The 12,640-nt window shown below is 38.9% G+C and overlaps 1 protein-coding gene across 1 annotated transcript in view; it reads right to left on the bottom strand.

Annotated features, from left to right (window-relative positions):
* Positions 1–12,640, bottom strand: part of SNW1 (SNW domain containing 1) — a 38,967-nt gene that overhangs the window by 10,186 nt on the left and 16,141 nt on the right. The window contains exons 7-10 of the mRNA XM_053601512.1: positions 11,366–11,435; positions 10,651–10,716; positions 7,090–7,206; positions 4,243–4,384 (exon numbers count right to left, since the gene is read on the bottom strand). Coding sequence (XP_053457487.1) covers positions 4,243–4,384; positions 7,090–7,206; positions 10,651–10,716; positions 11,366–11,435 — 395 coding nt within the window. The remainder of the gene's footprint in view (positions 1–4,242; positions 4,385–7,089; positions 7,207–10,650; positions 10,717–11,365; positions 11,436–12,640) is intronic.

Genomic DNA, 12,640 nt, shown 5'->3' with positions numbered 1-12,640 from the left:
CTGATCTTTATTTCCCTGATTAGTGATGCTGAGTACTTCTTTTTATACTTGTTGACCATTTGTCTCCTTTTGAGAAATATATATTCAGATCATATGCCCATTTTCTTTCTTTCTTTTTGAGACACTCTGTCACCCTGGGTATAGAGTGTCGTGCTGTTATAGCTCATGGCAACCTCAAACTCATGGGCTCAAGTGATCCTCTTGCTTAAGCCTCCCCAGTACTTGGGACTATAGGCACCCACCACAACGCCCAGCTACTTTTTCTATTTTTAGTAGAGATGAGTTCTCACTCCTGCTCAGGCTAGTCTTGAACTCCTAAGCTCAAGCAATCCACCCACTTTGGCCTCCCAGAGTACTAGGATTGTACGCATGAGCCACCGCACCCAGTCTTCCAGTGTCATGTTAATAAAAGTAGTGAAAGCCCATGTCTTGTTCCAGATTTTAGAGGAAAATCTTTCAATTATCCTCTGTTCAATATATTAACTGTGAATTTCTCATATCTGGCCCTTATTATTTTGAGGTATGTTCCTTTTGTAACCAGTTTGAGAGTTTTTATCAGGAAGAGATGTTGAATTTTATCAATGCTTTTTTTAGCATCTACCGAACTATATGAAATTTGTTCTTGACTCTGTTAAATGTGATTTGTCACGTTTATTGATTTGTGTATATTGAACCATCCCCTCCTTGCATCCCTGGGATAAATCCCACTTGATCATGATCAATAATTTTTTTTTGGTATTGTTGAATTTGGTTTGCTAGCCTTTTGTTCAGGTGCTAGCAGGTTTGGTTCGCTAGCATTTTGTTACATCTCTGTTCAGCAATACTGGCCTGTAGTTGTGATTTTTGTCCTTGTCAGGTTTTGCTAAGAGGGTAATGTCAGCCTCAAAGAATGAGTTTGGAAGTATTCCCACATCTTCAATTTTTTAGAATAGTTTGGAATAGTCCTTCTTTAAATATCTGGTAGAATTCACCCTTCAGCAGTGAAGCTTTTCTTTCATGGGAGCATATTAGTTGTTAAAAAAATATTAACTGAATAATAGATGAGGCGGATATGATATGGTGGTCATTATGCAATTCTTTGACTTCTTCATATGTTTGAAAACTTTCTTAATGCCAGAAAAAAGAATTATGCATAAGTTTTCCCTTATATTTTCAAAGAATCTTTGAAATAAAGAATCTTTGTATTCCAGAGAGGCTGGCTATATCTTGATCTCTACTTAATTTATGTCTATCTTCACTTTCTCTACCTTCACCAGTCTGAGGAGATATAGTATAGTTAAGAGCATGAGCCCATGAGCCAACCTATCTGTATTCAAATCTTGTTTCTATGACAAATTAGCAATGTGACCTCATGCAAGTTACTTAATCACTCTAAGCCCTAGTTTCCTCTGTAAAAAAGTGATAATGACAGTACCGCTGCATAAGGTTGCTGTAGGAATTATGAAGTAATACATGTAAAGTCCTCAGAGAGGCACCTGGCATAAAAAAACCACTGAAATGTTAGTTTTGACTAATACCTGGCAACAAATTTTTCAAAATTTTAATTTCTCAAGAACTATTTTAGTTTTTTCTTATCAGTTTGGAGAGCTTACATACATTAAGTTTTACATCTACTTGCCTTCAGTGGCTAGGTATATAACAGGTAGGTATTTACATCTTGCCATATTAAGTCATTCATGCGTGCTTCAGGGAAGTGGATCACTACTATAGTCTTGGTTAATTCCCTATAGTTGAACTCTATACTTCTTTAACCAAGTGCCCACTTAACACCTCCATCTTATAACTTAACATATCATTAATTAAATTTCTCATCTTTCCTCTCAAACCTATTCTTCCCAACATTAGTAAAGAGCAACTTAATCCTTTCCAACTGCCAAGGACAAAAGTTCTGGAGATATCCTTGACCCTATTTTTCTTTCATACCACTACCTAATCCATAAGCAAATTTTGTTAGTGCTACTCAAAAATACATCTAGTATTTGACCATGTTTTCATCACCTCTAGATGAAAAGCCATTTTTCATTTGTTTATTGCAGTAGTCTCCAAATAGCTTCTCTATTTTTGCCCATGACCATGCTACGATCTTCTAATTTTCTTTTTTTTTTTTGAGACAGAGTCTCAAGCTGTCACCCTAGGTAGAGCGATATGGCTTCATAGCTCACAGCAACCTCCAACTTGGGCTCAAGCGATCCTCTTGCCTCAGTTTTACTATTTTTAGTAGAGACAGGGGTCTCACTTTTTGTTTAGGCTGGTCTCGAACCCATGAGCTTAAGCTATCTACCTGCCTCGGCTTCCCAGAGTGCTAAGATTACAGGCGTAAGCCACAGCGCTGGCCCCACAGTCTTCTATTTTTAACAAAGCAGCCAGAGTGATCTTTTAAACGTTTATGTTAGGGAAAATATTGGCCAAAAGAACAAAGTTTTACTTGTGCAGTATGAATGAGTTCTGGAGATCTTACGTACTATATGCTAATAATAGTTAACAATACTGCATTGTATACTTGACATTTTCTGGGAAAGCAGATCTTAAATATTATTTTTTTTTGCAGTTTTTGGCCGGGGCCAGGTTTGAACCCACCACCTCTGGTATATGGGGCCCACGCCCTACTCCTTTGAGCCACAGGCGCTGCCCAAGATCTTAATTATTCTTACAAAAAATTGAAAAAGTAACTTTATGAGCTTGAAATGTTAATTAGCATAATAGTGATAAACATTTCACCATGTACATTGTGTTGTGGCCAGACGCCGTGTAATCCTAACATTCTGGGAGGTACAAGCAGGTGGATTGCTTGAACTCAGGAGTTGACCAGTTTGAGCAAGAATAAAACCCTGTTTTTATTAAAAAAAAAAAAAAAATAGAAAAGAAAAATGAGCCAGTGTTGTGGCTCACACCTGTAGTCCCAGCTACACAGGAGGCTGAGGCAAGAGGATCGCTTGAGCCCAAGAGTCAAGAGAAGCGCTTGAGCCAAAGAGTTTGAGGTTGGTGTAAGTGATGATACCAGGCACTCTAGCCTACAACAGAGTAAGACTCTGTCTCAAAACAAAACATCACATTGTATACCTTAAACGTATACAATTTTTTATTTGCCAATTATATGCCAATAAAACTTGGGAAAATTTACATCAGATCACGTCACTCTACTACTCAAAACCCTTAAATCGCTTCCTTTGTCACTTAAAGTAAAAGCTATATCCTTATATTGGCTAAAAGGCCACACATGATCTGGCCACTTTTCCTACCTGCCCTAGCTACTCTGACATTGCATCTACTTTTTTCTTCCTTCTTCACTACAATCTAGCCATCCAGGCCTCCCGACTTCCTAAGCATACCAGACGTACTCCCAACCTAGGGCCTTTGTACTTGCTGATCCTTCTGGCTTTGTTATTCCCCCAGATAACCGCATGGCTTGCTTCCTCACTCCCAGTTTTTGTGGTAATGTTACCGTCCCAGAGTGAGGCTTACTCTGACCACCCACTACTTCTGGCACTTATATATCCCCTTTCCTTGTATTTTTCTCCACAGCAATCATTACCTTCTACTGTACTACATAAATAACTTTTTTTGTCTGTCTACATCCACTTGAATGTTGACTGATATATCCCATTCCCCTCACCATCTAGCAGAAAACCTGGTGTCTATTAGAGAACTTTACACAAAGTAGGTACTCAATGTGAACCGAATGAATGAATAATTATACTAAGCTAGGATTTATTAATGAAAGAAAAATCACTCACAAATTTTCCTGAGTTAGAAGTGGAATTCATCTTCCCACTCTAATTAAATAAATATAGCGGCACAGATTACTAACTAAAGCCAGAGAGAAAATACTAGCAGATTTAATGATTGGAAGTGCATTAGCCTACAAGACAGAAAAACTCTAGATTATTTTACTACATGAGGGAGCTGAATCAATTAGTTGGCATTCTCATTTCTCTAACCTCAAGAAAATTAAGAAAAAAATCAAGCCTATCATTTGAGTGACTGTGATTCTGTAAAGTATATCGCTTAGGTTAAAAACTTCTATTATAGTCGCATATTGAAGGGCTACCTTTAAATACATACTCTTATCTTCTGCTTCAGCTAGGTAAGACAGAAGTCACTCTCTATTCCTACATTATTTCTGAAACATCTAATTCTCTTACTACTTTTGTTTCCTTTAAAAAAAAAAAACAGATCTTCTGAAATTAGATACAGGCATATTATTCACAGCGTAAATTCAATTTGGTAATGAGAATGTCATACCTTTTTCCACATGGGTTTTGATCCCAGCTCTCCTCTCTCTGGCTTTCTGGGCCATTTCTCTAAGTTTCTCTTCATGTTTCTCCTTTTCTTTCTGGGCCATTTTTCTCTCTACTTGGGCACGCATTTCCACAGCTTCACGAGCCTGTTAGTAAAGTCAGACATTAAACAGGACAGTACCAATGGCTAAGTTAACTATCATCTAACTTCAGATTTGTTACTGCTGATTAAAATGAAGATTCTTCTCCACTAAAAACAATGTCTGGCTTGGAAGATACTACAAGGTCAGCATTTTTAACTCTGTGAATGTTTTAGTGGTTGAAATGATAGTGACCCCTGTCAATTTTCTAAGTAAAATGTTTCATTAATGCTTTCTGAAAAACAATCTAAAAGGCTGAGCAGGGCTGGGTGCAGTGGCTCATGCCTGTAATCCTAGCCCTCTGAGAGGCTGGGGTAGGTGGATTACAGGAGCTCAGGAGTTCTAAGACCAGTCTGAATAAGAGCGAGACTCCGTCTTTAAAGATAGCTGGGCGTAGGGCGGCGCCTATGGCTCAGTCTGTAGGGCGCCAGCCCCATATACCCGAGGGTGGCGGGTTCAAACCCAGCCCCGGCCAAACTGCAACCAAAAAATAGCCGGGCGTTGTGGCAGGCGCCTGTAGTCCCAGCTGCTCGGGAGGCTGAGGCAAGAGAATCGCTTAAGCCCAAGAGTTAGAGGTTGCTGTGAGCCGTGTGATGCCACAGCACTCTACCGAGGGCCATAGAGTGAGACTCTGTCTTTACAAAAAAAAAAAAATAGCTGGGCGCTGTGACAAATAACTTGTAACCCCAGCTGTCAGGGCCCAGGACTGGCCAGGTCTCGGGCCTGGCTTAACTAGGTTCTGGACGCGGACTGCTAAGTTACCTTGCTCAGGTCTCTTAGGTGCCTGAGGGGCTATCTACTTTAGCTGGAAAGAGAGAGAGAGACGTCTTAGAGAGAGTAAAGCAGTCTTTTTAGAAAGATAGATCTTAGTCTGTAGCAGAGCTTAGTGATATTCAGCAGAGAGATGCCGTGCTGGCGTTCTGTAGGCAGAGGAGACAGTCAGAGTAAATGAGTCTGTGCATGCTCCCGACTGCCTTCTCCTCCAGCCTAATATAAGGCTGATCCTGTGCCTCTCAACACCATAGGTGTAGAGACTGCCAATTCCACTGCTCTCATTTTGTGAGCTCTCATGCCTGTTAGGAGAGCTAAATCCCTCTCCATGCCCTTTCCATCAAGGTGTTCCATTATTGAGCTATACAGGTGTTTATAACTCTCACTCCTCCTACCCATAGGCTATATGGGCAACTACACCCAGCTACTTGGGAGGATGAGGCAAGCAGATCACTTGAGCCCAAGAGTTTGAGGTTGCAGTGAGCTATGACACTCTAGGGGTGTGAGACTCTGTATAAATAAATAAATAAATGGCTGAGCACAGTGTTTCACACCTGTAATCCTAGCACTTTGGGAGGCCGAGGCAAGAGGATTACCTGAGGCCAGGAGTTTTAGACCAACCTGAGCAATATCCAGAGACCAGTCTTTACAAAAAAATAAAAATAATTAGCAGGGAAGCTAAGACAGGAGGACTGCTTGAACCCACAAATTTGAGACTGCACTGAGCTATAGATGATGCTACTGCATGCTAGCTTGGGCAACGGGGAGAGACCCTGTCTCAAAAACAGACAAATCTAAAAGTCAAAATTAAGATGACAATAAAGCAATTTCCATTATCAATTTAACAGGCGCTGGTTAAATTTTGACGATCAATCAAGTCAACTCCATGTAAAACCTTAGCTTAAAATGTACTAGAATTTTTATAAAGTTATTGGCTGTGATAAAGACATGCTTTTCTATGTTCTAAATATATAGCATGATCTGTGTGAACTATACCATAATATATAATATTGATATTGGTCAAAACTATCAATGACATTTTATGTAGTATTCAATTCATTAGAATGTTGATCTGCTCTTCCAAATGCCCTTTTGTAGGGCATCTACATCTAAAATAGAGAAAAATTATGAAATCTAGAATAGTAGGAGCAATCTTCACAAAATTCCTAGCCTAGCCAACCATTTGAAAGGGGCAGCCCTGCAAAAATAACAGGAAAATACCTAATCTTGCAATATCCTAATATCAGTTAAAGATCTATCCTGAGTTCTCCAGCTAACAGACACCCTATTCTGTTTTGTACAACTTCTGGAAAGAGCTGAACAGATGTAAAAGAGATGTAAAGTTGCTTTTAACAATTTTTTTTTAATAAGAGTTTCTGAGTGAACAGCAGGGGTCCCTGCCCAAAACTTTATCTTGAAGGCAGTGTCACCAGTGTCTCCAGTGATAAAGCCTATCTCCAAGGAAAGGTAAGGAAACCAACTCCTGGACTTTGATAACCTGCCTCAGGTTATCAGTTTCATAGTACCCCGTTAATTTTGCTATAGCCATAAGCCTTCTCACCCCCTAAATTAAAAGCCAAAGTACCTGATTCTCATTGCCAACACCATCTCCTTCTCTTTCAGTGTTTCCACGTGGGAAAAATTAAATAAACAACTTCTTTCTAATCTTTGTCCGGATATATCTTTCTCAAAACCTATGTGCACTAGCTCTCCACCAGCCCAAACCCTAACATCATTATTTCAGCATGCTGTGAGGGGGGAACCAAATCACCACTGGTGGGTGTCTGTATAGGTCTACTTGCCAACTCTGGCACACATACAAAAGTGAGACTCTCTCTTGGTATTCAGTATTGTAGCTAAATTACCAGTTACCTTAAGTAACCAAGAATGGATTTTAAAAGTATCAAGAGCATTAAACAAGTAAATTATAACAGACCAACCTTCCGATCAGCAATATAGAGAGCTTCAGCCAGTTTGGCAAAATTTTCATTTATGTGTACCGTCTGTAGTCCTCGTCCATCAGCAGCTAGACGTTTGTCTAATGGAATTGTATAACCCTAGTGTGAAAGCAGAAGAAAACATCAGTCACAGAGTAGCCACAATACTCATTTAAAATTAAACTTACTTAGAAAATTATGTTCCAACTCCATCCAGGTAAACATAAAAGATGTAAACTCTCTATCTTTTTATGGCTGCATAATATTCCATGGTATACATATACCACAATTTGTTATCCATTCATGGGTTGATGGACATTTGGGCTACTTCCATGACTTGGCAATTATGAATAGGACTGCAATAAACATTCTGGTCCAAATGTCTTTGTTGTAAAATGATTTTTGTTCATCTGGGTAGATACCTAGTAATGGAGTTGAATAAAATCTCAAGAATGGAAAAAAAAAGCATCCAATGTACTCAATACTATTATGAAACCAATATATAATCACTTACACATTCATAGGAGTGATAAAACACAAATACAGTCCAGCAAGGAGGGAAGATGAGGGGAAGGGGGAGGGGGAGGGCAAGTGGCAGGAGGAAGGAGGACATTTGGTGGGATCTCGCCTCATGTGCACTCTGCAAAGGTACATTTCAAAACAAGTAAATTATAAAAGTGTTACCACAAAAAATAAGTGAGGTGATGTTTACATTAATCAGTCTGATTTAAGCATTCCACATTGTATATCAAATCATCACATTGTACACCATAAATGTATAGTTATGATTTAATAAAAATTAAGTTAAAAAAATTAAATTCAAATATATCCATTTTGAGAACCATTTAGTTGGAGAGTGTTTTTCTTACATCTTTCTCCACAATTATGCAAAACAACAACAGTTAACAATGAGTGCTTTGTGTGGTAGATTAAGCACTTTGCCCCTATGGTTTTATTTAACCTTCACAATAACACTATGAGGCTAGTAACATTATCGTGTCCACTTCACTGATGCTTAGGTAATATCCCCCAAGGTTAGAGAGTTAATAAGTAGATGAGCTAGGATTTAAACTCAGATTGTATGATATATCACACTTTAGAGCTCAAACTCTGCAAAAAGATTTCTCATGTTAGTAACTGTGAATTAAAACAATTACAAAGATAGAATAAATTACTATAATCTTAGTATCTACAGGTAGTTTAATCAATCTGGTGTACTGTCTTAACGACTTGTTAATTTCTTGAAACCCTTTAAATTTTAGAAAATAGAAAATAAGATAAAATTTACCAGTAAACTGAGATTCTACATTTTGAAATTTTGTATCCCATTTCAATAATACAAGAAATATGCTGGAACATCCACGGAACTTTTAGGCTTAGTTTAATTTCCCCAGGTTTCTGAGTAGACTCCCAAATGTTGACCTCTACTTTCTGGTCTCCTAACAAAATGAAGCGTTACAGACCAGCTCCAGACACTTAGTTGCATACATATTAAGCAACCCAAATTAGACTAGTTGCATACATATTAAGCAATCCAAATTAGACTAATCAACAACCTTTTAGTTTTTAGGTTGAGTACATAAATTCCTTTAGGGAAATTAAAGGGCCTTCCTCATTCATCAAAAATAAAATCACAAGGCAGGGCATGGTGGCTCATGCCAGTAATTCTTTGGGAAGCTCAGGTTGGAGGACTGCTTGAGGTCAAGGAGTACCAAACTAGCCTGAGCAACATAGAGGCTTTGACTGTACAAAAAATATAGACAAAATTAGCAGGGCATGAGTCATATGCCTGTAGACTCAGCTACTTGGGAGGCTGAGGCAAGAGGATCACTTAAACCCAGGAATTCAAGGTTGTAGTGAGCTGTGATGAAGCCACTGCATTTTAGCCCAAACAGCGGAGTCAGATTCTGTCTTAATCTATCAATCAGCGAAAATCATGACATGTGATTCGGGGAAAAGAGAGGAAATAGTGATTAGAAAATTTATTCCACATTTTATACATTCTTTTTTTTAATTAAATCATAGCTGTTTCTATTAATGCAATCATGGGGCACCATACCCTGGTTTTTATATACAATTTTACAATTTGACATATTTTCATCAGACTGATACAGTCTTCCTGGCATTTTCTTAGTTATTAAGACATTTGTATTCTACATTTAGTACATGTACCCTTGTAAGATGTATTGTAGGTGTGGTCCCACCAATTACCCTCCCTCCAGCCGTCCTCTTCCCTTCTCTCCCCTCCCTTTCCCCATATTCTTAGGTTATAATTTGGTTATAGTTTTCATACGAAAGCTATGAATTAGTTTCACAGTAGGGCTGAGTACATTGGATACTTTTTCTTCCATTCTTGAGATACTCTGCTAAGAGGAATATGTTCCAGCACCATCCATGTAAATATCCCACATTTTATACAGTCTTCAAAAACTCTTAGAAGCTGTGGAGATTAGCTGAGGTGTATAGGATTTAAAGAGCTTAAGCTTTCAATGTTATAAAGCACTGAAAATATTTAAATACTTACTCTGCTCTGTTCTTTTGTCAGATGATCATTAGACTGGTTTAATTTCTTTTAGAAATAATTTTTTTTTTTTTTGTAGAGACAGAGTCTCACTTTATGGCCCTCGGTAGAGTGCCGTGGCCTCACACAGCTCACAGCAACCTCCAATTCCTGGGCTTAAGTGATTCTCTTGCCTCAGCCTCCCGAGTAGCTGGGACTACAGGCGCCCGCCACAATGCCCGGCTATTTTTTGGTTGCAGTTTGGTGGGGGCGGGTTTGAACCCTCCACCCTCGGTATATGGGGCCGGCGCCTTACCGATTGAACCACAGGCGCCGCCCAGAAATAATTTTTAAGATACAAATTTCTTTTCTTTTTTTTTTTAAGACAGAGTCTCAAGCTGTAGCCCTGGGTAGAGTACCATGGCGTCACAACTCACAACTACCTCAAACCCCTGGTGTTAAGCAATCCTCTTGCCTCAGCTTCCCAAGTAGCTAGTACTACAGGCGCCCACCACAATGCCTGGGCTGGATTAGAACCCGCCAGCTCGGGTGTATGTGGCTGGCACCATAGCCGCTTGAGCTACAGGCACCGAGCCTAAATTTGAATATTCTAAAGAGTATCATCTTATATTGATATGGTACTTTATCCTATTACCTGCCTTTTTGTTTCTGATAGCTACAATTCACTAAAAAAAACTACATGGTATTCACGTGTCCGGCATACTAGTATTTCTATTACATTAAGAAAAGTCATATAAATTGGGTGTTCCCCCTTTTTTTTTTTTCTCTGATGCTGCACAGAGGGACTTTAATTCCAGCTGGAGACCTCTTGCCCGGCAAGGGTTCCTTCAAAGTAACAATGCTTCCCTGCCTGTGTGACTCGGATCCTCTGGCAGGGTGAGTTGTGACCAGACTGCTTTGTTCCCAACCAAATGGTTGGTGGGCATTCCTTTTTGAAACGATTCAACTAAGTGAGATACCATGGTTTCAAAAAGTTACACACGCTATAGTGTCTTCCAGTAGGTTATAATACTAAGATACTGATTTTATGACATCTTAATTACCTTTGCATTTTTCCAGTTAGAAATACAAGGAGGAATCTTCCACTCTTGTTGTTCTTTTACAGTCATCTGAATTGAGAGAAGAAAGAAAACATTTTCAGATTTACATTCTAGCTAAAAACCCAAGTAAAATATTTCTCTTCAAAGACAATACCATACATAGTGACATACACAGACTTAGTCAAAGGCCAAAATACCTTTTGTTTTGGTAGCACTCTATACACTATCTTTCCTTATCATGGATCCTAGACATGTGTGTGAAAAATGGAAAAATAATCTAGAAATAATTTTTGATAGCTATGAATGCTGGCTAGTATTTTTCCATATTTAAAGTGGTATGATTTATTTCAGATAAATTATTCTTTTGAGTAATAAAATATATCATAAAAAGCCACTCAATTATCAGAGACTTAATGTCCTCATGTATTCACTTCTTACAACATCCTTCATGTGAAACAGCAGACTCTGTTCATTGCAATAAAAGCAGGATTTAGGTTACTAATAACGAAATTTATAGCTAACATTCTATATACATTCTTATAAGCACTCTGGGACCTACACTTTATAATCACTACTGGGTCCCTATTTCAACTTGAGAAATAAAAAAAACTGTAACTCAGTGTGGTGAGTACACTAAATAGGTACCTAAATAGTCATAAAGAGATTATTTATAAAATCATGAGCAGAAAAAAAGATTTTAGACTATAACAAAGAATACCTTTCGGCTAGGAGAATGCATGACAGGTGCAGGAGGAGAAGGTGGTCCTCGAGGAATTTTCTTATTGATCCTGAAGGATAAATCAAAGCACAATCAGAGAGTGGTAAAGGCAGCCCTGAGTTACAAATATCAGATTCACACACAAGTTGCACTTATGAATGGATATTACAGGTACTAGGTAAATGTAACGGTTCTGACTTACATACAAATTCAACTTAAGAACAAACCTATAGAATGTGTCACAACCTGGGGACTGCCTGTATACGCTTTTCCTCTTTTAGTTATATCTCAAGTTTCCCCTCTTCATTTTTTTGTTGTGTAAATTCAAACATAGACAAAAATAGAGACTGCAAAGGAATGCCCATTTATGATACACCTATCACCCAGTTTTAATAAATAAGAAAATGTGTCCAGGGTGGCGCTTGTGGCTCAGTCAGTAGGGCGCCAGCCCCACATACCAAGGGTGGTGGGTTCGAACCTGACCCCAGCCAAACTGCAACAAAAATAGCCAGGGGTTGTGGCTGGCGTCTGTAGTCTCAGCTACTCGGGAAGCTGAGGCAAGAGAGTCCCCTAAGCCCAAGAGCTGGAGGTTGCTGTGAGCTGTGATGCCACAGCACTCTACCGAGGGCAACAAAATGAGACTGTCTCTAAAAAAAAAAAAAAAACAGAAAAGAAAAAGAAAAAAAAGAAAATATGTCCAACCCTGTTATCATTCATCTCACCTACACAGATTTATTATCATTTCACAGAGTATTATGCTTTTTTCCTTTTCAAAAAGCAGCTTTATTGGGCAGCGCCCGTGGCTCAGTCGGTAAGGCGCTGGCCCCATATACTGAGGGTGGCAGGTTCAAACCCAGCCCCGGTTGAACTGCAACCAAAAAATAGCTGGGCGTTATGGCAGGCGCCTGTAGTCCCAGCTACTCAGGAAGCTGAGGCAAGAGAATCACTTAAGCCCAGGAGTTGGAGGTTGCTGTGAGCTGTGTGAGACCACGGCACTCTACCGAGGGCCATGAAGTGAGACTCTGTCTCTACAAAAAAAAAAAAAAAAAAGTCAAATAAAAAGCAGCTTTATTAAGATACAAGTGATAGGAGCTGAAGTGGGTGAATTTCTTAAGCCTAGGAGATATCACTCTGATCAAGAACAAGACCCTATCTCTACTAAAAATCAGGAAAAAAAAGATACAATCGACATACAATTAACTATATATACTTTAACTATATGTATTTAAACTGTACAATTTGATTAAATTTTGACACAAGCATAAACCATCATCC

This window comes from Nycticebus coucang, chromosome 9, assembly GCF_027406575.1.
Source record: "Nycticebus coucang isolate mNycCou1 chromosome 9, mNycCou1.pri, whole genome shotgun sequence".
Taxonomy (NCBI): Eukaryota; Metazoa; Chordata; class Mammalia; order Primates; family Lorisidae; genus Nycticebus; species Nycticebus coucang.
This window is presented reverse-complemented; position numbering and strand designations above follow the sequence as displayed.